Source organism: Tympanuchus pallidicinctus, unplaced genomic scaffold (genome assembly GCF_026119805.1).
Source record: "Tympanuchus pallidicinctus isolate F22 unplaced genomic scaffold, pur_lepc_1.0 scaffold1, whole genome shotgun sequence".
NCBI lineage: Eukaryota > Metazoa > Chordata > Aves > Galliformes > Phasianidae > Tympanuchus > Tympanuchus pallidicinctus.
The window spans coordinates 105,937,190-105,959,163 of record NW_026294618.1 but is presented as its reverse complement, the minus strand read 5'-3'; the positions used below and the strand labels follow the sequence as shown (position 1 = coordinate 105,959,163).

Here is a 21,974-nt window from a genome sequence, read left to right as displayed (position 1 = left end):
CAGCGCATTTGTGGCCGTGTAAGATATGTAATAGAGAATGGGCTTTAAATTAGTCATCTTTTAGATCAATTCAAGATGATCCTGGTTTAAAACTTTCTAAGGAACTTGCTCGTATTATTGAGCCTGTTTTTCGATTCTGTATTTCTGTTCTTACTCAGATCGGAGCTGTCTTTTCCTCTGTTCCTTGAAAGGAAACAAATCCCCAGTCTCTTACTGGCTTAATCCCCTGAGATGTATCATCTGTGTTCTTTTGGCTTTCTCTTTTATCCTGCTTAGTGTGTAACTCATTAATTTTCATATGTTAAACAATCTGCCTTATCCTGTGGTTATAAATGAAACCATCCACCAAGGCAGGGTAGGAAGGTCCAATAGTCTGTACTGTGTTTGCTGAGCAGTCTGCTCCGGGTTTCTGCTGATGTACTGCAGTATTAATTTTTGTTTTTAAAATAAAGAATATATTTAATTTTGTACAGATTTATCAAGAGAGAATTATCGTGAAACTATTGCAAGGGTTACAAGGAAGTTGTTACGTAAGTATAAAGTTCAACCTTTATATAAGAAGTATGGTGGGTTTTATGTTAAATTTAACATAAGAAACGTGTTTCCTTTACTTTGCCTGTAATATTTAAGCTTTACAGAAATTGTTTATTTTAAATCTCTTTTCCTATATGATAATACATTATTTTTTTCCAAATTGCAGGTTACATACTTGATAATTCAGAAGATGATACCAAGTCTTTATTCCTAATAATAAAGGTATATTTATTATTTTTAGTACTTAAGATACGACATACTTCTTATCTTGCAAACAAGATGACTTGACTTTGGAAGATAATTATTCATTCTCATCATTTCTTTTCTGCAGATAATTAGTGATGTTTTGCAGTTCCAAGGGTCTCACAAACATGAATTCGATTCCCGATGGAAGAGCTTTAACCTAGTGAAAAAATCAATGGAGAACAGGGTCAGTAATTCTTTGTAAAACTTAAGTGTGTGGGGAGAACAGCTGTTAATGCACAGAAGGCTTTTTCCACATTTTCTTTACAGTCCTAAAGAAAACTTTCATGATTTTGAAATGTAATTTCTGTGAAAGAATATTGCTTTGCAGTGTGTTTGTATCTTTATTTGGAAATCGTATGCTTAGCATTTTGGAATTGTAACCCACCACTAAGCATCCTGAGACCAGAATTTTGAGTCTTGGCATGATGCTCTGCTCTGATAATTGTTAACAGAGTAATTTGTGTGACCAGAGCTTCCTTTAGGTTGCAGAGGGAACTTATTACCAGATGAAATGAATGAAAATAGGTAAATGAAAACCTTTACCTGAGGGGGGAAAAAAACCCAGTATATTCTCACAATTTTCTACATTAAATAAAAAGTACCAGGTGGAAATTCAGTCAGTACAGGCTGCTCTGTGAATACTGAAATCTAAACCCAGTTATGTATTTCCTTTCAGCTTCAAGGAAAGAAACAGCATATCAGAGCTTTGCTGATAGACAGAGTTATGTTGCAGCATGAGGTAATACTTTCACTTAATAGTATTATTAACCTGTTTACTAGAAAAGCTGATGTGTCTTATTGTCATTTAGTTAAAGTTGCAGTGATCCTGCACTGCTGTTTCACTGGCATTTTAAAAGTCTAAAAGGAATCCTTTATTTGTGTTCTGAATGCAATTCAGTTGAGAACACTAACAATGGAAGGCTGTGAATATAAAACCTCCCACCAGGAGATGATCAGAGATCTTCTTTGTTTGTCCACAAGTTCATATGGCCAGGTAAGTAACCATTTTTTGAAGTTCTGAAATACTGTGTTGGCCTTTTTCTAATACTTTTTTCACTTTTCAATTCATTTTCATGGCAATATGAAGCTTTTAATTACTTTTAATTACTAATCTATGTTAGTTACCAATTTAGACATAGTCCACTCTTCATCAAATTAAGGATGGGTGGAAAGTCAGCCTAAGGGCTGCACGTTTTTGAGCTTATTTTCTAGATTTCAAAAACAGTAATTCGACAAATAATTTCAGTTAAAAATATATTAGCTTGAGGCTTTTAGATGTGATATTTCCAATATGATTAATAACACTGGGTTCCTAAATCTGTTTTTAGGAAGTAGGCAAGCTTATTTTTTAAATAATAATAAAATCTGGAAAAAAAAATATACAAAACAGATGTGGCAGTGGATGCACTATGAATTCTTAGCCCTTGGGAATTCCATGTACATATAAATTCAAATCCATCCACAATGTCTACAGGCTCTTTAGAGTTCTGCATATAGCATCCTGTATGCTGGCTGTTTGCTTTTGAAGTGATCTTAAAAATATAGTGACCATTTTTGGCAGTATAAAGAAGTTTTTTGCTCTTCTCAAATAAATGCTTGAAACAAGTTTATTTAGATACAGTTGTAAGGATGATGGGAAGTGTGTTGTTTAGCATCTACAACAAGTAACATGCTTCAGTGCACAGATCAATCCCGTGAATTCTGTATAGGTGAAATAGCAGCACCCTAACAAAACAAATTGAAGTAGTGTATATTTTTGGTTCAGGTGATTTTCTAGTGATTTCTGTCTTCCCACAGGTCAGAAGTAAAGCTCAGCAAGCATTCTTCACAGCTCTGGGAACATACAATTTTTGCTGCAGAGATATCATTCCCTTGGTTTTGGAGTTCTTGCGTCCAGATCGGCAAGATGTCACTCAGCAGCAATTCAAAGTACTGTCATTAACTTTCTTTCATGTCTGTCTTTGAAAGTGTACTTACAGGGGCAATACTGACTTTTTTACAAGCATGACTCTTACACTTCTGTGGCACATAGCTTAAGCACAACTAATATGAACAGTTATTTGGGTTTAATGCGTTGTCAGAAGAAATTTTGTTTGTTCCTCATTTCATTGTGTTCAGGTGTTACAAAAGCAGCTCAGTCAGCTCTAACAGTAGAAATGGATAACTCAAACTGGACAAAAAACTGATCACTGAAAAACATTGTAGTAAAAGCAGGTAACTTCTGGTGTTGTCTGGAAGTGGTGCTGATGCAGTGATACTGGGGGCGCTCAGTCTGTCCAGGTGTTCCCTTCCTGGCCAAGGAAGCACTGTGCTCCCTCCCTTACCTTGCACCTCCTCAGTCTTCCTGACCTCAGGGACAGGTTTGGATTCTTGTTGTGTGATCAGAGCAACAGATCTAGCTTCTTATCCTACTTTACCTTCCTGATATTTAATGTCAGACAGCATATGATTATATTGCTTCCATAGCTTATTGCCATTCTACATCTTCTCTGTAATAAGAAAGCTAAACTCAGTTACTTTATTCCAGTTGATCCCAGTCTTCCTACATTACAGCATTTGCTGCAGTACTACAATTTGGCATTTCTGATAGTGCTACCTACCCAGTCTTAGCCTGTTCAGTATTGCTGGCATGGTGAGCTAGGTACTATTCCTCCTAAGACTTCACTCAACAGTAAGGCTTCCCCAAGACTTCCTTCCAATTATCTGTGAAATTAAGCAATTTCTCATGAAGCTCCAATTTAATCACCAGTGAAATCCAGCCACTCTTGGTTTCACAACTCTTGTCAACTTCTCACACAACTGTTACATCCACATCATGCTCGGTCAGCAGTTTCAGGTCTGGGCTTAGTCAGCAGCCTTGTGATTAGTCTGCAGCCAGGTGTGAATATGTTTACAGAAGAACCAGGTGTGATCCTTACTCATTTAGTAATTTGTTCTATATGTCATTCAAAAGTCAGATGTCCGTTTTGTGAAGTAGCTAATTGTCAGGACGTGTAATTTTGTCAGAACATGTCTTTAGCACAAATATGATTTCAAACAGTGTTTTGTCACTGAGGCTGTGCAGTGGCATATTAATGATTTGGTAACGTGAAGATTAATTTTTGTTCTGTGTGAGTGAACACATGTAGATATCTTAGATGAACAGCACTTTGCATTTATCTGGGATACAAATTAATTGTATCTTTACAATAAATATTGTATTAAAGATTGTATTAAAAATTGTATTAAAGATACAATAAATTGTATCTTTAATTTTTTAGGGTGCCTTATATTGTCTTCTTGGAAATCACAGTGGAGTGTGCTTGGCAAATCTTCATGATTGGGACTGCATTGCACAGACATGGCCAGCAATCGTTTCTTCTGGGCTTAGCCAAGCGATGTCCTTGGAAAAGCCATCCATAGTCAGACTTTTTGATGACCTAGCAGAAAAAATCCACAGGCAATATGAAACGATCGGATTGGATTTTGCAGTAAGTGACAGATTGCTTGGAGTCAGTGGCTTGGGTTCTCAGTGTGTCTGACTGCACGAAGTTTGAGACTCGTTTATGTTATCTGAATTAACATTCTGATGTTGATTCTGTTCTGACTTCTGTTACAGAGGAATGTAGACCTGTATCTTTTAAATTGAAGCGTTATTACTGGAAATGTAACTTTTTGTTAAACTTCCTAATGAAAAGGGAGTTGAATTAGTTTTCCAGTGTTAATTAGTATGCTTCTTGCTGGTCAGGTTTAAGTGTATGTATTGGTGAAGCTGAGTAGTTAAATTAACCTTGTCAGCGTGTGTAGCTGTGGCCACACTGTACAGATTTGCAGAACTGTCTTTTTCCCAATCAATAAATGGCATGATTTATTTTAAACAATGAATGATAATTAATAGAGGTCTTTAATATTTTAATATATTAATTTATAAAAATAGTTTCTAAAGTGTGTCTTTAATTTTAAAATAAAATATGTGCTTGCAAGAAAAAATTCTGCTGTGTGAACAGTTATCTTCATTACTTGGAGGACCCATCTATGCAGACAGGAAATGATATGTTCTTCCTATGATTCTCAAGCCTCCTTATTTCAAAGCAGAAGCAAGCACAAAAAATCTCGGGATTGCTCCTCAGATTGAAATCTGTGCTTTTTTCTATCAATAGGTTCCAGAGCAATGTACTGAGATAGCTGTTATGCTGCAGAGATCAGGACATCCCAGTTTAGATTTCCCACCACTTGGTTCAGAAGAAATACAATTAGGGATTCAGCGGCAGAAAGAAAAGAATGCCGAGGCTCTGCGGTAAGTTAAACCTCCCTCATCACTGGTTTGTACTGTTTAGTACTAGCTGGACATTAATAAGCCAAAATAGCTGAGCTAATCTCAGACAAACAGGGAGTGTCCAAGAATTGTTGTGATGAGCTTTTTCTCTTGGAGAGGCAGCCTCTCTCCTCTACACTTGGATTCCTTCCTCCTCCTTTTCCCTGTCCTGCCAATTGGTGTTGTGTTTGCTGCACTGTGTTTGCTGCACTGTGTTTGCTGCACTGTGTTTGCTGCACTGTGTTTGCTGCACTGTGTTTGCTGCACTGTGTTTGCTGCACTGTGTTCACTCACCTTGTGGTGAGGGACTTGTAATCTACTTTTATGTCATTCTTTTAACAGAGTCTGGTTGATGATTGTTTTTGTTTGTTTTTTTCTTCCTACCTGCCTAGAAACTATGAAAATCTGGTCAACATGCTGTTGGACTGTGTGGAACAAAGAAATCTGTAAGTCTCCCTTCATGTGTATGAAATGTTTTATTTCTTTATAGTGGATTGGAGTTGAATACAAGAATAAATATCAATTCCATCAAGAGGTACAGTTAGAATGACCAGGATTGAGTAATACTTTTTGCCCTTCAGGTAGTTGTCCAAAAGTAGTTTGTCAGTAGAAATTTTGCATAAAGTTGGTTGTGGCTAGCTTGGAAAGTTGTTGTTTGTTTATTTGGTTTTGTTGTTGTTGTTTTTGTAAAAGTACATGAAAAACCTGGGAGGCCCTTTTGAATTCATGTGTGGGTTCTGTTTGTCCACAATGAAACATAATGGCCTGTGTAGGGGAATGCTGCATTACTGTCTCCCAGATAAATGAGTGACTGAGTCTTAAATTTATTCTCATTGAGGTTTAGTCTTATTAATATAAGTTACATCCTGGAGTTCAGCTTTGTTGTTGATTAAGGTATATATTTTTGTTGCTGTTTATTGTTGTGGGAAAAAAAATGTTTCCATAATACTGATGTCCAAATAGATTTTAATTGGTGGCATCATATGAAAAAATAAAAATAAAACCTTTAAAAGAATGACCTTTTAGGTCAGTATCCTACATTAGTGGTGCCATTTTAATCCTGGCATTTCAACTGGGTGTAATTTTAGTTGCACTTGTTCCCAGAGCAGTTGAAGATGTCCCTAGCTGTCAGTGGAGCTCACTGACTATAGCAGTGACATGTTCAGACTGTTGTTCACTCATGTTCTATACATACACAACCTGTGTGATCATTTCTGTGCGAGAGCAGTGCACACAAAACTCTGCTACATACTGTCTGCTTTCATTTTCAGTCCCTGGAAGTTTGAGCACATCAGTATTGGCTTTCTGTCCCTGCTCCTGAGGGATGATAGGATACTGCCTGTCCGTGCCATAAGGTTTTTTGTGCAGTGTCTCAACCATGATGCAATTGTAGTTCGTAAGGTAAGACCAACATGACTACCTCTTTGATTTGCAGCCCAATGGGTTTTAGCACAGATGTTTGCTGTTCTGCTGTGATGCAGTACAAAAACTGGGGAGTGCACCCCTACCCACCTTCCTACAGACATTTCTGTGCTTAAAAGCTTTTAATCCAAGAGTCTTGGTGATGCTAGAGCTACACTAAATGATGGGAAGTCTGTAAACTGTGAAAACATGAAATGTGCCTATTTGTATTTATTTAGTTTAGAATCCTTTTATGTATGTGTGGGTTTGTTTTGGGTTTTGTTACATCTGTAGCTTATTATTTGAAACAATTTCATCTGTTCTGGGCTGGTACCTTTCATTCTGCTTGTCTCCTTAGTGAGACTTGAAGGTAATGGCCACCTCCTTGTGGAGCAGGGAGATGTTGGTGCTCTACAAATGCCACCCTTGATTCCTGTCTGCTGAATGACTGAAACTGCAACCACTATTGTGGAGAAGTTAGCTGCAGTGTTTGTTGGGTTTTTAGGGCAGAGAAGCAGGCTTAAACTGTATCTGATGAGATGATGAAACAGCCTTCTGGTGGGAAATGTATGAAATGGATGTGGTCATCCCTGGTTCTGTCTTTTAGGTGGCCATCTCAGCTGTGGCTGGTGTTCTTAAGCAGCTCAAGAGAACACACAAGAAAGTGCCCATATGCCCATATGAAATAAGTAAGTTCTATTTAAAATAAGAGATTTTAACAGGTTCTTTAGATTTTTCTGCTTTAAGTCAACATGGAATCTCAAGCTTTTTATTTCTCTCTGGTTAATGTCCCATTCAAACAAAAGAGGTAATACTAAACAGTACATTTTTTGTCTTTTTTAGAAGCATAGTGTACATGTTACGTTATTATGTATTAATATACTTTATGTGTTGTAAATATTATGTGTGTCACTTTGTATATATTAAACTATTCAGTTATTTTTAGTGAATTAAAACTTCAGAGATACATTATGGTCATTCTCCTTTCAGAAAGCCTTGTACTTTGTGAGAATGACTTGTTTGCCTTCTTTGTCTCAGCATTTCAAATGGCATGTTTATTTAAATTCATAAAGGAATTTCTACTGTTTCTTTTGAATACTGCTTTTAATCTCACCGAGCAAATCTTGGTACAGATTTGATGGGGAAAAAAACTGACCAAAGATGCAAACTCAGGTTAAATAAGTTGCAATGTTTACTGGAGCTGTTGGTGAACAATTTTGATCACACCTAAATTATTCTTGAACTAGGTGGAAGCCCTAAGCCTTCGAGTATTCAGGCTGGTGACAGACTGGATAACCAGTGGCTGCACTACGACAGTCGGAGCTTACCAAAGACTAAGGAGGCGTGGGAGTCGTGCTGTTTTGTGGAGAAGACTCACTGGGGGTATTACACCTGGCCTCAGTGAGTACTGTTAACCAGTTGCATCAACTGATCATGAAATTCAGCAGAAAAAACAGAACTTAAGGAATGTATACTAGATTTTTTTTTGATTGATTGAACGACAGTAACAACAAATTATTTATCCTTTACTTGGTTTTTCTTTTTACCACCTGTACGTTTTTCAGTTCCTACTTGGTGTTCTTTGCTGTTGTGGGTACTATAAGTGCTTACTGTTTATTTCTATTAAACTTCTTCCATCAAAATTATACACTGGTTTAAAATTAAAAATGCATATTTGAAAATAGTGTGATTTCAAAGTATGTGTAGCAGTCTATCACTAGTAGTTCCTGGATTGCTTGCTATGTAGCAGTACCATTGTCATTATAGGTTTAATTTTTTGCTGTAAATTTTCTTGCAAGTCTTGCTTTTTTGAAGTCAATGAATCCTATTTTTAATATAGCAAACACAGAAAATGATGGTAAGTTTTACTTTTACTTTGAAACATTACCTTTTTTTTTTTTTTTTTTAATGTCCAGGACTATGACAGTTTATGCTCCAGTCGAGCAGCAGCCAAAGCTTGGACGAAGAAGAGATGAATTGACAGAGGTAAAGATTTTAGTGAATTTCATTTGTGTGGATTTTCTTTATTCTGCTTCTCCTTTTTACTCTTTCTTTCTGTCTACACTTCTAAAATATTGTCCACAGATTTACGTAGTTGTGGAGATTGAATTCTTTGTTTTAACCTAAGTATTTTATTTGGAAAACGCTTACATAAAACATCTGGAAACACATTGCTTGATTGAAAAGATGGAGATTGAACTCAAATACTGAGTCATGGTTATAATCATGTTGTTAACTAGCCATAAGTGATACTTGTTCAGAGCCCAGATCCTCAAAGAGCATTTTTAAAAGCATTTTTCTACTTCGTTTTCATACCAACTGTGTTAGCATATAAGAAATTACTTTAGAAACGTTGCATTTTCTCTATCAGTGATAATAGTATAACTGTGTTAATGAGAATGTCATTGTTAACTTTCAAAACTATCAGATTTGGTAGGAGGTAATTAATGACAGTGGGAATTACTTCTTTGTATTGGTTGTGCAAGTGAAAGGGAAGATGATCTGAAGTCATTAATAGGGTTAAAAATTAGGTGGCACCAAAAACATTACGTAATATTCTCCTTAAAACTAAAGAGAGAAATGGATAATCCAGGCATGTTTTCTGCCAGAAGTAGAAATAAAATGGAAATGGCTTTTGAAAGGATTGTGATATCACTGTGGTGATGAAACACTGCAAAGCTAATCCTCTTTTTCTTCTTTTTCAGGCAGAACAAATTATATATGATCATTTTTCTGATCCCAAGTTTGTTGAACAGTTAATAAAATTTCTGTCTTTAGAAGACAGAAAAGGAAAAGACAAATTTAATCCTCGCAGATTTTGCCTCTTCAAGGTAACTGGAGTTCCACAACCAAATTGAATTCCTTTTTGCAGATGATTATCCTATTGTGAAGAAGTCGCACTCATCTTGTGTCTTACTGTTGGGAAATATGTATGTTGTTGTGCTTAATTCCATTAACCCTTCCTTTTGAACTGCTTGTGGAAAGAGTGATTTGCAAGTCTGTAGGATGCAATATGTAATTATAAAAGCATTGTAATTTCACTTTCTGCGTATTCAAATCTGAAGTTCTTCATTATCATATGTTCTTACAAAGACAATAGTTCAGACCTGTAATTAGTGAAAGCTAATTTGTCTTTTACAGGGCCTTTTTAGAAACTTTGATGATGCCTTCTTGCCAGTTCTGCAGCCCCATTTGGAACGCCTCGTGTCAGACTCCCATGAAAGCACCCAGCGATGTGTTGCTGAAATTATAGCTGGCTTGATAAGAGGTTCTAAACACTGGACATTTGAGAAGGTGCTGTAGTAGTATTTTTGAGTGGCTCTTGACAGTTAAGGGATAAGCTTGAATTATTAGATGCATTCAACCTGCGAAATTGAAGGCTGTTGATGTGTCATTAAAGTCCAAGAAAGGGCTGGAAGAAGTTATATGTTTTGGTCCGTTGCAGTTCCTAGCTTGGTTAGGAGCCTATATAATGCTAGATGATAACAAAATGCTACAGTGTAAAACAAAAAAAATAGTTAGCTATTAAAGTCTTAGCAAAGCTGATGTCTTCTGTAGCTTTCCAATTGGAATTAGTGCTGCTTATGTTCAATTCAGGCCTGTACATTTTTATTTAGCTGGACTTTGATGTCTGGTATTTCTATGCTAAGAAGTAATTCTGAGAGAATTAGTGTTTTCATTTGAAAACAAATAAATAAAGTGGGGAGGGAGTGCTTTAGGTGTTTAAAACTGCCTTCCTACCAAAAGCAAAGTGTGCATAGCCTGATATTTAAGTAGTGTGTGCAGACTGATTGTGTTTAAGTCACTGTGAATATGGTGCTCACATAACCTGCAGTATTTCAAAGCACCTTGCAAAAAATGGATATATTCCTGAAATCTTAGCTCTGATGCTTATTCCCTTTTACAAATGTAGTAGAATAGCGACTCCTAGAAATAATCTTTTCCCATGTTTTGAGAAGATGGAAGGAGTTGGGTTCACACAGCTTAAGCAGCCATTAATTAGACAAATCTTGTGGTTTGCCTTCTTGCTGAGCAGGTGGAAAAACTTTGGAAGCTTCTCTGTCCGTTGCTTCGAACAGCTTTATCCAACATTACAGTGGAGACATACAACGACTGGGGCACATGCATAGCAACCTCGTGTGTAAGTAGTGCAGCTGCACTTGTGGAACGTTGCGTCGGGATGACCAGGTTTCACGGATACGTAAAGAAGAGTTTCAAAACAGTGGATGTATTTTATCAGCTACAGCTAAGAGCTGTAAATACAATATGAAAGTGACATCCATTGAAAATCTTAGAGCTGCTTAGGTAATTTTCTTCTGCTCGTTGCAGTTAGATAACGTAACGTTTCAGAAAGGACATAAAGCCTTCATTTTGTACCTCTTCAGAAGAGCTGTATGAGTATACTGGGTGATGTACAAGTGTGCTCTTACTGTGTTGATCACTAAGCAGCATTGTTCAAATTACACCTTCTTGCTTCAGAAGTGTGCAGGTGTGAAAAATTACTTGCCAGTTATCTTCTAACAAAGTAGCATTTCTGTGCACTGTGGTGGGCTGAGGATCCTCTGAGGAGGAGAGTGAATGGTGGGTCACAAGTATCAGAAACTCTGCAGTCTCTCAGCAAAGTTCAGCATGGCTTGTCACCCAAAATGCTGACAGTTAATTAGTAAAATTCCTGTGTCAAATGTGATTATTCATGTACGTAGAAAAGAAAAACAACTCATGTTTCTTCTGTTCTATATTACTTGGTTTACCAAGCAGTTAAAAACTTATTTTTGTGTAGTTTCACTGTATTTTCTTCATATTGGATTTTGTTGCGGCAAAAGTATTTAACCTTGCACTATAAAAAAATAAGCCCAAGCTGTGCAAATAAAATCTTTGTCAAAACTTAACTTGTTTAAGCAATATTTACATACAAACCTCTAATGTGCTTCGTATTTCTGATACCTGCTTATTTTCAGGAGAGCAGAGATCCTAGGAAACTGCACTGGTTATTTGAATTGCTGTTGGAATCTCCTTTGAGTGGTGAAGGAGGATCATTTGTCGATGCATGGTAAAATTAGTTGTAACTGTTTGTGGCTGAATAAAGGAAATAAAAACATGGATGAAATACATTGAGACTGTATTGTGGCAGCTGGCTTGTAGAAGCAAAACTGTTCCTTTTTGGTTAGCTTTCTCAACACAGTGGCAGTTTATTCATCAAGTTTCATGCCCTTAAATGTCGTTAATAGAATGTGAAGTTTTGGAACTGGCATAACAGCAGTACTATTCTTCCATTCTGTGATGTTAACCCATCTATGCACACAAGGGCACTTCTGTGCTTTGACACACTCAACACTGAAAACAAGATTTTGGGGTGGCTGGAGAAGGGAGAAACAGTTTGGTATGACTGTAAATGTCTTGTTCTGATTTCTAGCCGACTTTATGTGCTACAAGGTGGCCTTGCACAGCAGGAATGGAGAGTACCAGAGCTGCTGCACAGACTGTTAAAGTACTTGGAACCTAAACTCACCCAGGTTTACAAAAACGTTAGAGAGAGAATAGGAAGGTCAGTGTTCTCTTCTGCAGTTCAATTTATTTTTTTCTTTTCATAATATTTTGGTAACTGAGTCTCTTAATAGCTACGTTGAAGTGGTGACTGTTATCACACACACACAAATGTGTGTGAATTCTACTGGATCGAAATTATGTTATCGTTAACAAACTTGCCTCAGAAACTGAAGATGAGTTCTCCATTTTTACTTCATGCATGTGGCCTGTTATTTTTATGTACGAGATTTCTAAAGCTCTTAGGAACAAGTTAACTTTGCACTAGTAAGGCATAATTATACAGGGAGTTCTTTAAAGAGTGGTTTAACAACTACTTGCAGATCTGTTTAGGGGAAGGAAGAGTTTGTAGTTCAGTGACAGTTTAGCCCTGCTTGTTTCAGTTATCTGCAAAGAGGCTATTTGGAGAACATTTGTTTTTAAATAAGATGGGAGGAAATGTGCTTTTGATGTTCAGTACTTATTAGTTTAGCAAATTTATGTAAGATCACTTCTAGCTATATTCTTTCAACCACAGTCATGCTAACTCTATGTTGTTTCTTTGCCTTTCTTAGTGTTTTGACCTACATATTCATGATAGATGTTTCCTTGCCAAATACTGCTGCAACTAAGTCTCCTCGTGTCCATGAATTTACCACTCGAATACTTGAAAATCTTAAACCCCTCATGGAAGCAGATGAAGAAATTCAGAATCACGTTATGGAGGAGAACGGCGTTGGAGAGCAGGACGAGCGAACTCAGGGCATTAAACTCTTGAAAACAAGTGAGTTACTTAATGAGGTTAACAAATGGAGGTGTGTTAGGACACGATGATTGAGGATTGCAGGTCATGTAGCTGCAGTACAGAACTTCACAGATCTGTACTGTAACAAGGAGGTAACTATTTCAGGTCTGAGGTTTAAAAGTCAACTTCAGAGAGTCCAACCTAACTGCCAGCACAGTGTAATACGGTGTAATATATAACAATCCCCTGTGCTACTGTAGCAAAGAACTTGGTTTATCGTTTACTGTCTTATTATTATTACTATTAGTAATAGTAGTAGTATTGTTCAGTGGCTGTTTCTCTTTTTAAAAACAGTTCTGAAGTGGTTGATGGCAAGTGCAGGACGGTCCTTCTCTACAGCTGTCACAGAGCAACTCCAGCTTTTACCCTTATTTTTCAAGGTATCTGCTTTAATTGCTGCTGTATATTAGTAATGTTTGATGGAAGAAGTGATGCTACATATAAACCAGAGTTACAAGGGCATTCTTATTTAAGAAGAAAACCAATAATGGCTCAGAAAACATGCATACTGATAAGGCCCAAATGTTTTCTTATACTAATGTACACTTACAGTTGGTAAATCTTGTCTACTAACTGGCTTTGTCCAAGTAATGACTTAAAGATGAATGTCCCCTGTATTTATTACTTGCAGGTGAAAAGCATGTTAAATTCATGAATGAGTGCATGTTATTGCTGTCCTAATCTTTATCTCCTAAGTTTCTTCTTTTGTTCTGTGATGGAACAGGTCTTTCTAGGTGGCAGCACCTCTAATCCTTGTACTACTTAATGAAGTTGTGTAATTTAGTGCCACATTTATGAAATAATGCATATTTGCATGCTCAAAAGCATATTTTGCTTCAAATAAGCATCAGCCAATTATCCAGCAGTGATATAAATTACCCCAAAAAGAGGCTTATTTATGCAAAAATGAAGTTGAATTAACAATAATGCTTTCAGTTCTTGACCTACATCTAAAATAATGCATAAATTGGATTTCACACCAATTGCTGTGGGCAACTAAAGCCTTAAAAAACAACTTAATCATCAAGAACTTCAGATTAGCCTGACAGTTTAGATCAGCAATATGTGGTGCCATAGAAATGCTTAGCTCTACCAGGTGAGCTTCTTCTGAGATGAACAAAGATGTCAGTTGAGATTATTGTTGAGAATGTAGATCAGATTTTTTCCTAGTTTACTGCTCTCTTATGAGATTTCACCTTTTTACTTTTTTTTCAGGATTTTGCTGTTAGCAGTGCTTAATTACCAATGTTAGTTTTTTGCTCTCTTCCCTTTGTTCTACAGATTGCACCAGTGGAAAACGACAATAGCTACGATGAACTCAAAAGAGATGCAAAGATGTGTTTATCATTAATGTCTCAGGGTTTGCTGTATCCTCAGCAAGTGCCTTTGGTACTTCAGGTGCTAAAACAAGTGAGTCTGATCAGAACAGCTCAAAGCTTTGTGTTATCTGATGCATTTTTGTTGTTTTGTTTGTTTATTATTATAAATTGTTGTTTAAACAATTGTGTGTTTTGGGAAGTAAGTGTGGGAAAAAAAGATTATCTGAAAAAGAAAAGTTACTTAATTTGCAACTTTCCCACAAGGTTTTTAATATTTTTATCTTTTTGTATGTTATTCACTTTTCTTCACGTTTTTGTTTTGTAATGTTATTTGTTTTTCCTTGTAGACAGCAAGAAGCAATTCTTGGCATGCTAGGTATACCATATTAACCTACCTCCAGACCATGGTGTTCTACAATCTCTTCATCTTTCTCAACAATGAGGAAGCAGTCAATGACATCAGATGGCTGGTTATAAAACTCCTGGAGGATGAGCAACTTGAAGTAAGTCACATCAGTGCTCAGCTGTTTAGCTTCACATGACTGGTTTCTTCACTTGGTCAAGTTTATGAACAAAACCTACCAGGGGTAAATTAGTAACTTAGCATTCTTTCTGTTTTGAAAATATATGCAGCTTTATAGAATTTCTGTCATACTCTGGTGTTTTTTTTTTACTTAATTTAATTAATACTTTAATTTTCCATTTCAGAAAAGCAGCTGTTCACAATGATGAAAATTCCAGTTGTTCATACTTGTTAAAAGGAATTGAATATTACTTTCAGTTTTGAGTACAGCTGAAGCAGTGATACTTTCATCCTCTATAAATACTAGCATGGGTGTTGGTAGGAACTTAATTTTCAACAAGGTGAAATACCTTCCTGTTTGAAAATTCTATAAAACTGCTATTTATTGCTCTGTAGATCTGTTTCCCCTTTAATTGTATTAGCTAATTAATGGCAATTTAGCATCCCACTGACTAAAGAATTACTTCATTACTTGCAACGAGTGGATTAGTTTTGGAGAAGTTGCATGTGTAACAAAGCAATCTAACGTATGCTGTAACTGATCTTATATTATTCAAGAAGGTGATCGTTTGCAACCTCACACAGAATCATAGAATTATACTTGTCACTCCTATGAGTTTTCTCTTAGTTTCTTGAGCTAGTAATACTTCACTGTATACAGACAGGGGGAGATAACATCCAAAGCCTTGGCTTTGGTACGTGTGTACTATTGAAGGTCCTGGAGTGTTCCAGGAGTGTAGCACGCCCTGAGAAGTGCTATCAGAGTTGGAAGATAGAAGATAAAAATGAGGGGTGGTAGGGAAAGGCTGCCTTGGTGTGATTCATCATCTTGTTTGTCAAACTTCCAAAAGCTGGAGAGGAATCACAGAAATATTTTACTCTGTACAACAAATGCACAGAAGCGAAGGCTTGTATTAAATGAAATTAGTTTAAGAATTTTTAGTTGTGTTCAAGCTCAGTGAAGAGCCTTTCCTGTTAGCCTTCCATCTGTTCAACTTGCCCTGCAGCATCGTTTTCACTGTCATTCTGTTTTGTTTGCATTGTTAGCAGACATCAAGGAAATCCATCTTTGGATTGTTTGTGTGCTTTCTACTTTCTAGAGAAGAAAAGTGAAGTATGATAGCCTTCTGCCAAAACTGAAGTCCTGCTGTAGTTCTTCCTGAAGTTACATTAAAAGCAGCAGTTACACCTGAGATGTGAAGCTTGCTTTTGTGAACAGGGAATTGGAAATAACTTGAAATACATGAATTAATACTTAATGTTTGACATAAAAAGAACAGCACTTAGATAATTCACTCAGTCATGCCAGTATTAATCTTGAGATGATCTCTCATGTCTTTCATGTCACTATTTGTTCTACTGAAAGCAAAGCCTAGAAATCCTAGCCAGGTTGTTGCCTGCAAGTCAGAACACTTCATAATCTCATATAATTTTGAAAAATACCTTTTATTCACTGTAATGCACTTTAGCTGTTTTAAACGTGCCAAATTGTTCCTCTGTGCTAACAGAGGTGCTAATCAAAGACTTTACCTATGTTCATAACCACTTATAATCACATTGCTATCATGGAAGCTTGAATGTTTCTCTGAAAAAAGGAATCTTGTCAATTATTTTCAGAAATGAACAAGGTGAAGTATTTTGCAAAGGGATTTCTGTGTTTGTTGAGAATTCTCTGATGCTGGGTTTTGAACATGAGTGTCGTTGCAGTAGAACCCCTTGCTTTAGCTGGTGTTGGGTGTTTTTACCCTGGTTTTTGTCAGTGAGGATGATTGCAACAGACTGCAATGGCAGGGACTGCATGGAATGTCAAACAGCAGTGTGACTGTTTGAATGCAGGTTCCATGCTTCCAGCTGCAAACATAGGTCTCCTGGATCAAAGGTTGCTGTGCTGGGGGAAAGCTGTTGTCTTAAAGCGAAGGAGGAATCGTGAGCCTGGTTGAAGTACAGTGGCTGAAAAAAAAATATACAAAAAACCAACCCAAATACAAAAAAAAAAACCTGCTGTGATCTTTTAGCTGGCCAAGGAGAAAGAATATACACTCGAGAAAAATCACGTCTCTGTGTATAGAAGTATAACCACTGCTAAATATCTGATTTTCATATCCCTGTAACATAATCATCATATCAGAGCAGGGGGAATCATTTGCAGTTCTATTTACCCAGTCAGAAGTAAAGGACAAGTGAAAGTGGCTGTATTCAACTTGAGGTTATGTCTTAGGGGATAACCAAGTTCATATGGAAGCATCTTTTCTACAGTTTTGAATTCACTCTAGGGATCTATGTGGTGGATAGGTGTTCAATTTGTTCCTATTTTTATAAGTCCATGTATGGAATACACAGAATGCATGCATGGCTTGATAAGCACCTTTCTTATGACACTGCAATATTACAGTAGCTGGAGTATTTCCTTGGGTAAGTTGTCTTCTGCACTTGCTGCACTAAAGTTTTGCTTGTGCTGTTGATGATGTTTGTTTTGCTTCTGTTACCTTTTGTTCTGATTCTGTTGTGATTTTGTAGATCTTGGTCAGTCAGTGCTGAGCAACTACCAAAAAAATACTCTGCTACTCCTCCACAGCTTTTACATTCAGTGGGCCGTCATGCGAGTGTGGTGGTCTATAACTTATTTGGATGATGTGATGCATGATTAGTTTTTTAATCCGATTTTTAAAGCTTTGCTTCTAGGAGCATCTTGCAACAAAGCATTCATTTTATTTGGATTATTAGTTTAGAAATGAAAATGGTTCTAATACAGCAAATAATGATGTAAATGAATACAGCTCACTTGGGAGCTTGCTCACTTTACAGCCAAGCTTCTGCCTATTTTGGGTCTTGCATCAGCACTTCATGTTTCATTTAATAGCCTCGTTCTTAAGAGACTCACAAAGTGCTGTTAAACAATACTGGCAGACTTTCAGTTCATATTTCTGCATGCTGCTAACAAAGGTTGAATAAAATGGCGTAGAAATTTAAATGGCATGAAGTCTCAAGAGCTTATTGTTAACTAATGTTTATTGTAAACTAATGTTTAATTATTGTAGCTCTTGCAGCTATACTTACTGCTTTGTGGAGGTTCAGAACATTGTGTTCAAGGATGTAATTGGTTATAATCTGCTGCACTGGATTCAGAGCATTGGTAGATGTTTGTACTTCAGATAGACAAATGTTCTGGTTGCAGTTACTTGTGACAGTTTGTACTTAGCAGTAAATCAGGCAACAGCTATCAGTATTTCAGCAAATCGATTGAGTTCTGTTTGCTAAATGTTACAAGGATTTTGTCAGCCTGCAGTCATTGAAAGTGAGTTTGAGGGAATCCAGTGGTCTTCTAGTTGAAGAATGTTATGCTTTGGTCAGATTTGAGTAAGTGGAGTGAATTGGTAATTACTGATAGCTTGAAAGCAGGCGATTGAGTTGTCTGTACTTGTAATCCAGTAGCAGCGTAGAGGGAGTCAAAAAGCAGATCTGAGTTTTAAATCGATTGGCCAGCAGGTTAAAATTGCAGTAGGTTTTGTTCCTTTGGGCTTCAGTGTTAGAGGAATATTTGTCCAAGCAGTGATTCCATTTTTATTCCAGTAATAAAACAAAAAACAAAAGAACTGGTACCCAGTAAGCAGTGCTGGAGCATTAAAGAACTGAATTGTCAACTGTGAACCACTGCAGTTTAGTTGTTGTTGGTTATTAACCTGGTGCCTGTAAATTCTCAAAGAATTCTCAGGTTATTCGAGCTGATTTGGTTCCACCCATGACATTCTGTAAATATACTTTGTGCCTTCTGTTTAAAAACTTCTGCTTTTGTCAGCCCTCATGTCTGCACATACATTTGAGGGGTGGGAGGAAGAATGCTTTCGAATAAAATGTACCTTTTTGAGGGTTGGTTTTTTTTTCAGTTGGTAAAACTAACATTGATACAAAGATATTAATGAAATTGTATGGCATGTTCTTTGGGATGGCTCATCTTGTTTTCATTCAAAGCGTTTTCAGACTACCTAAGGCTAAGCTTGTCTGTGATGGCTATTTCTTGACAATGAAGTTAAATTACATTATTTGCTCAAGTAGCAGCTCACATTCTGACGGATGTAGAGGCAGTTCTGTATTGCAGTAGAGTTATGTTCACTAGTTTTCTAAAGAACTTTGTAGCTAAATAGTAGTATGTGACCTATGGGACAGCAGGACGAAAATGTTGAGGCTTTCCCTGGTCGAAGACTGGTAACTTGGCCTACCTGGATGTGCTTGAAAGTGTGGAGGTAATAAATACTTGCTGCTTGCTGTGCATGTTTGCTTAGTAATTGTGGTATGTACTGTCTCTGGTTGCAGGTGAGAGAAATGGCTGCTACCACACTCAGTGGTCTTTTACAGTGCAATTTTCTCACTATGGATGGTCCCATGCAGACCCACTTTGAACAGCTGTGCAAGATGAGGTTACCAAAAAAACGGAAGCGAGACCTGGGTTCAGTTGTGGATACAATTCCTTCTGGTGGTAAGAAAATGGCTTCACAGACCCAAACTGTGCATTTTGGGAGCAGGTTAAGAATAAGCAAACTACTCGTGCTGCCTTTAAGTGTTCATTCTGCAAGCACTCCAGATGGAATTGGATTTATCCTGTGGTTAAGTATTTAGAAATTAAAGACAGATCTAAAGAAACACAAGGTGGTTGTCCATGCAAATATTTCTCATTTCTAAGCATCTGTAACCCATAATAAGCAATCAGTTGTTCCTTCTATAACCGGTTCTACCATTTCTATGAGTAGTATGGTGCAGTCCTAATCCTTCTGAGGTGCTTTGGGTGTTTGATTTACATTATAAATAAGAATAGCATGGCTACAAAAAAAAACCCCAAAACACTGTATTCCTAGGTTAAATTAACTTACTACTTCTCCCAGAATTGAGACTTGAGATGGCTCCATTGCCCATGTGTGCACTTCATGTAGTTAAGATGATGAGGGGAAGCTTTTTCCTCAGTAAAGAAAATTCCATAGCTGCTACAACATAATTTCATACCCCTCCCAAGTTAAGTTCCCTTTCTTATTGTGTCCTTTATTAGGGACTTTGCCTTCTGTCCAAGTGTTTAGTGTCTCTGGTCACATTCTGTTAACTCAGGAGGACTGGGTTTCCAGCCCATCAAGTAGTTCTGTTGCTGGAGAGAACATTCTTTTAACATGGGAACAGTGGAGATGCACTATATGTTACTCGTGAGCTCTATAGGTACTTACATTCTTTATGCCAATAACCTAAAATAGCTTAGATGCTTGAGCAATGCCTTGGATAATAGAAATGCAAATAAATGAGCGTTCTGTGATTGCAGACTTGGTGAAACGCCATGCTGGTGTGCTGGGACTGAGCGCCTGTATTCTGTCAAGTCCCTACGACGTACCGACCTGGATGCCACAGCTCTTAATGGACCTCAGTGCCCATCTCAACGATCCTCAGCCTATTGAGGTAAAAATCCTAAGTGACACAGCACATCTGAAATAAGTTTGACTCATTTTTAGTTCCCCTTTCTTTTAAAAAGAAGGGAAAAAAAAAAAGCTATTAGAAACTTTCTGCTGCTTTCTGCTGCTTGCTTTCTTATGCATTATTATATTAAATTGGCTATATATAGTAAATAATGGGGGGGACAGTGATAGGACAAGGGGGAATGGTCTTAAACTGAGACAGGGGAGGTTTAGGTTGGATATCAGGAGGAAGTTTTTCACCCAGAGGGTGGTGAGGCACTGGCACAGGTTGCCCAAGGAGGCTGTGATGCCCCATCCCTGCAGGCATTCAAGGCCAGGCTGGATGTGGCTCTGGGCAGCCTGGGCTGCTGGTTGGTGACCTGCACACAGCAGGGGTTGGAACTGGGTGAGCACTGTGCTCCTTTGCAACCCAGGCCATGCTGGGATTCTATGAAATCACTGAATCCCTCTATTATTTTATTCTGCATATTTTGGACAATGCTCTCATGATTTTTTTGAGTAGTCCTGTGAGAAAACAGGAGTTGAACTTTGATGATCTTTGTGAGTTTGTTCCATCTTGAGCAATTCTGTGCTTTCAGTTCTTGCTTTCAAACAAAGTATGAACAGCTGCAAGTGCTGTACCTGTGAGGAAATTCTCTGTAAGGTAAAAAGTCACTTTTGTGAATATGCACAAAGGTAGAATGGATATTTCCTAGATCTTCCTCCAAATCTATTCCAACCAGAGCAGCAACAATAAAACTTTGTTAGAACAACGCTTTATAAACAGCTCTAGAAATGAGATTTTTAATTAAATACTGATTTTACTCTGTGTATTTGATTTTTAACTTTTTCTATGTTAACCATGTGCTTACTGCTGAAGAATTCCTTAACTTTAACCATATTGACTATGATGTGTTTTCCTGAACCATTGCTTTGAAAAACTCGAGCAAAAAGGGGAAAAAAAAGGAACGTTTCACTTCAAATCTTCTTTTTTTCAAATTCAAAACTGAACAAGAATCCATTCTATAAGAACGTTAGAGTTGTGATGCTGATCAGAAGGCTATGAGTAGAGCTGGGAAGAAATAAAATACTGAGTTCTCCAGAGCCGTTCTTGTTTTTGTGGCTGCTTCAATGCTTCTCTATTCAGCAGTTAGTTCTTGCTACTTTTAAAGCTAGCTTTGCCACAGAGCTGCAATCTATGAATTTACACAGTGAGTGCTGATTGGTTGTTATGCAGATGACTGTGAAAAAAACACTCTCAAATTTCCGGAGGACCCATCACGACAACTGGCAGGAGCATAAACAGCAGTTCACAGACGACCAGCTGCTGGTGCTTACTGACCTCTTGGTTTCACCGTGCTATTATGCGTAGGTAGGTAAGATTGCTTCTGTCGACCTGTGTCAAAAAGCATCAGTCTTAGGAAATCTACTCTAGCTTGCCAGCCTAGCATATTGTAGGAAGTAAACCTTAAACCATGGCGAAAATTCAGTTGCCAGATGTAAGTCCTTTGCCCCTCCAGTGATCTGTTCAGCATCAGATTTTGGGGGGATAACTGCTGCTGTCCATTTTCTTCTTGTGTCCCTGTGCTAGCCTAGTGTTCTGGTAGGACACACACGCTTGTTTTGAATGTGGACTTTCCCTCTCATCATTTTTTGCCAGTTGCTTGCCTTCGAAATGCCTGTCAGTTTATCACTAGAGCAAAGTGCTTGCTGCTTTGTTCTTCTGATGCCTCTGAGGACCTGAGCCTGTCACCCAGCAGTTTATCAGCTGGGTCTTGTGATAGGGAGCAACTGCTACCAAACTGTTCCCTCTTCCACAGAGGGAGCTTTGCTGCTAGGTGTCTCTTCACACAGACACAGATCTAGGAAGAGTGAATCTATTTCTAGACTTCCTTTTAAG

At 37.5% G+C, this 21,974-nt stretch overlaps 1 protein-coding gene across 2 annotated transcripts in view; it reads left to right on the top strand.

Annotated features, from left to right (window-relative positions):
• PSME4 (proteasome activator subunit 4) overlaps positions 1-21,974 on the top strand; it is a 63,977-nt gene that overhangs the window by 40,271 nt on the left and 1,732 nt on the right. For both annotated transcript variants that reach the window (XM_052679890.1, XM_052679881.1), the window contains 25 exons: positions 474-530; positions 701-756; positions 866-964; positions 1,457-1,519; positions 1,679-1,774; positions 2,578-2,709; positions 4,041-4,250; positions 4,920-5,056; positions 5,467-5,520; positions 6,346-6,475; positions 7,083-7,164; positions 7,723-7,876; positions 8,392-8,461; positions 9,181-9,306; positions 9,617-9,769; positions 10,512-10,616; positions 11,434-11,525; positions 11,889-12,020; positions 12,574-12,782; positions 13,098-13,183; positions 14,085-14,213; positions 14,470-14,625; positions 18,957-19,119; positions 19,945-20,078; positions 21,312-21,446. In XM_052679890.1, the coding sequence (XP_052535850.1) occupies positions 474-530; positions 701-756; positions 866-964; positions 1,457-1,519; positions 1,679-1,774; positions 2,578-2,709; positions 4,041-4,250; positions 4,920-5,056; positions 5,467-5,520; positions 6,346-6,475; positions 7,083-7,164; positions 7,723-7,876; positions 8,392-8,461; positions 9,181-9,306; positions 9,617-9,769; positions 10,512-10,616; positions 11,434-11,525; positions 11,889-12,020; positions 12,574-12,782; positions 13,098-13,183; positions 14,085-14,213; positions 14,470-14,625; positions 18,957-19,119; positions 19,945-20,078; positions 21,312-21,446 (2,960 nt within the window). The remainder of the gene's footprint in view (positions 1-473; positions 531-700; positions 757-865; positions 965-1,456; positions 1,520-1,678; positions 1,775-2,577; positions 2,710-4,040; positions 4,251-4,919; positions 5,057-5,466; positions 5,521-6,345; positions 6,476-7,082; positions 7,165-7,722; positions 7,877-8,391; positions 8,462-9,180; positions 9,307-9,616; positions 9,770-10,511; positions 10,617-11,433; positions 11,526-11,888; positions 12,021-12,573; positions 12,783-13,097; positions 13,184-14,084; positions 14,214-14,469; positions 14,626-18,956; positions 19,120-19,944; positions 20,079-21,311; positions 21,447-21,974) is intronic.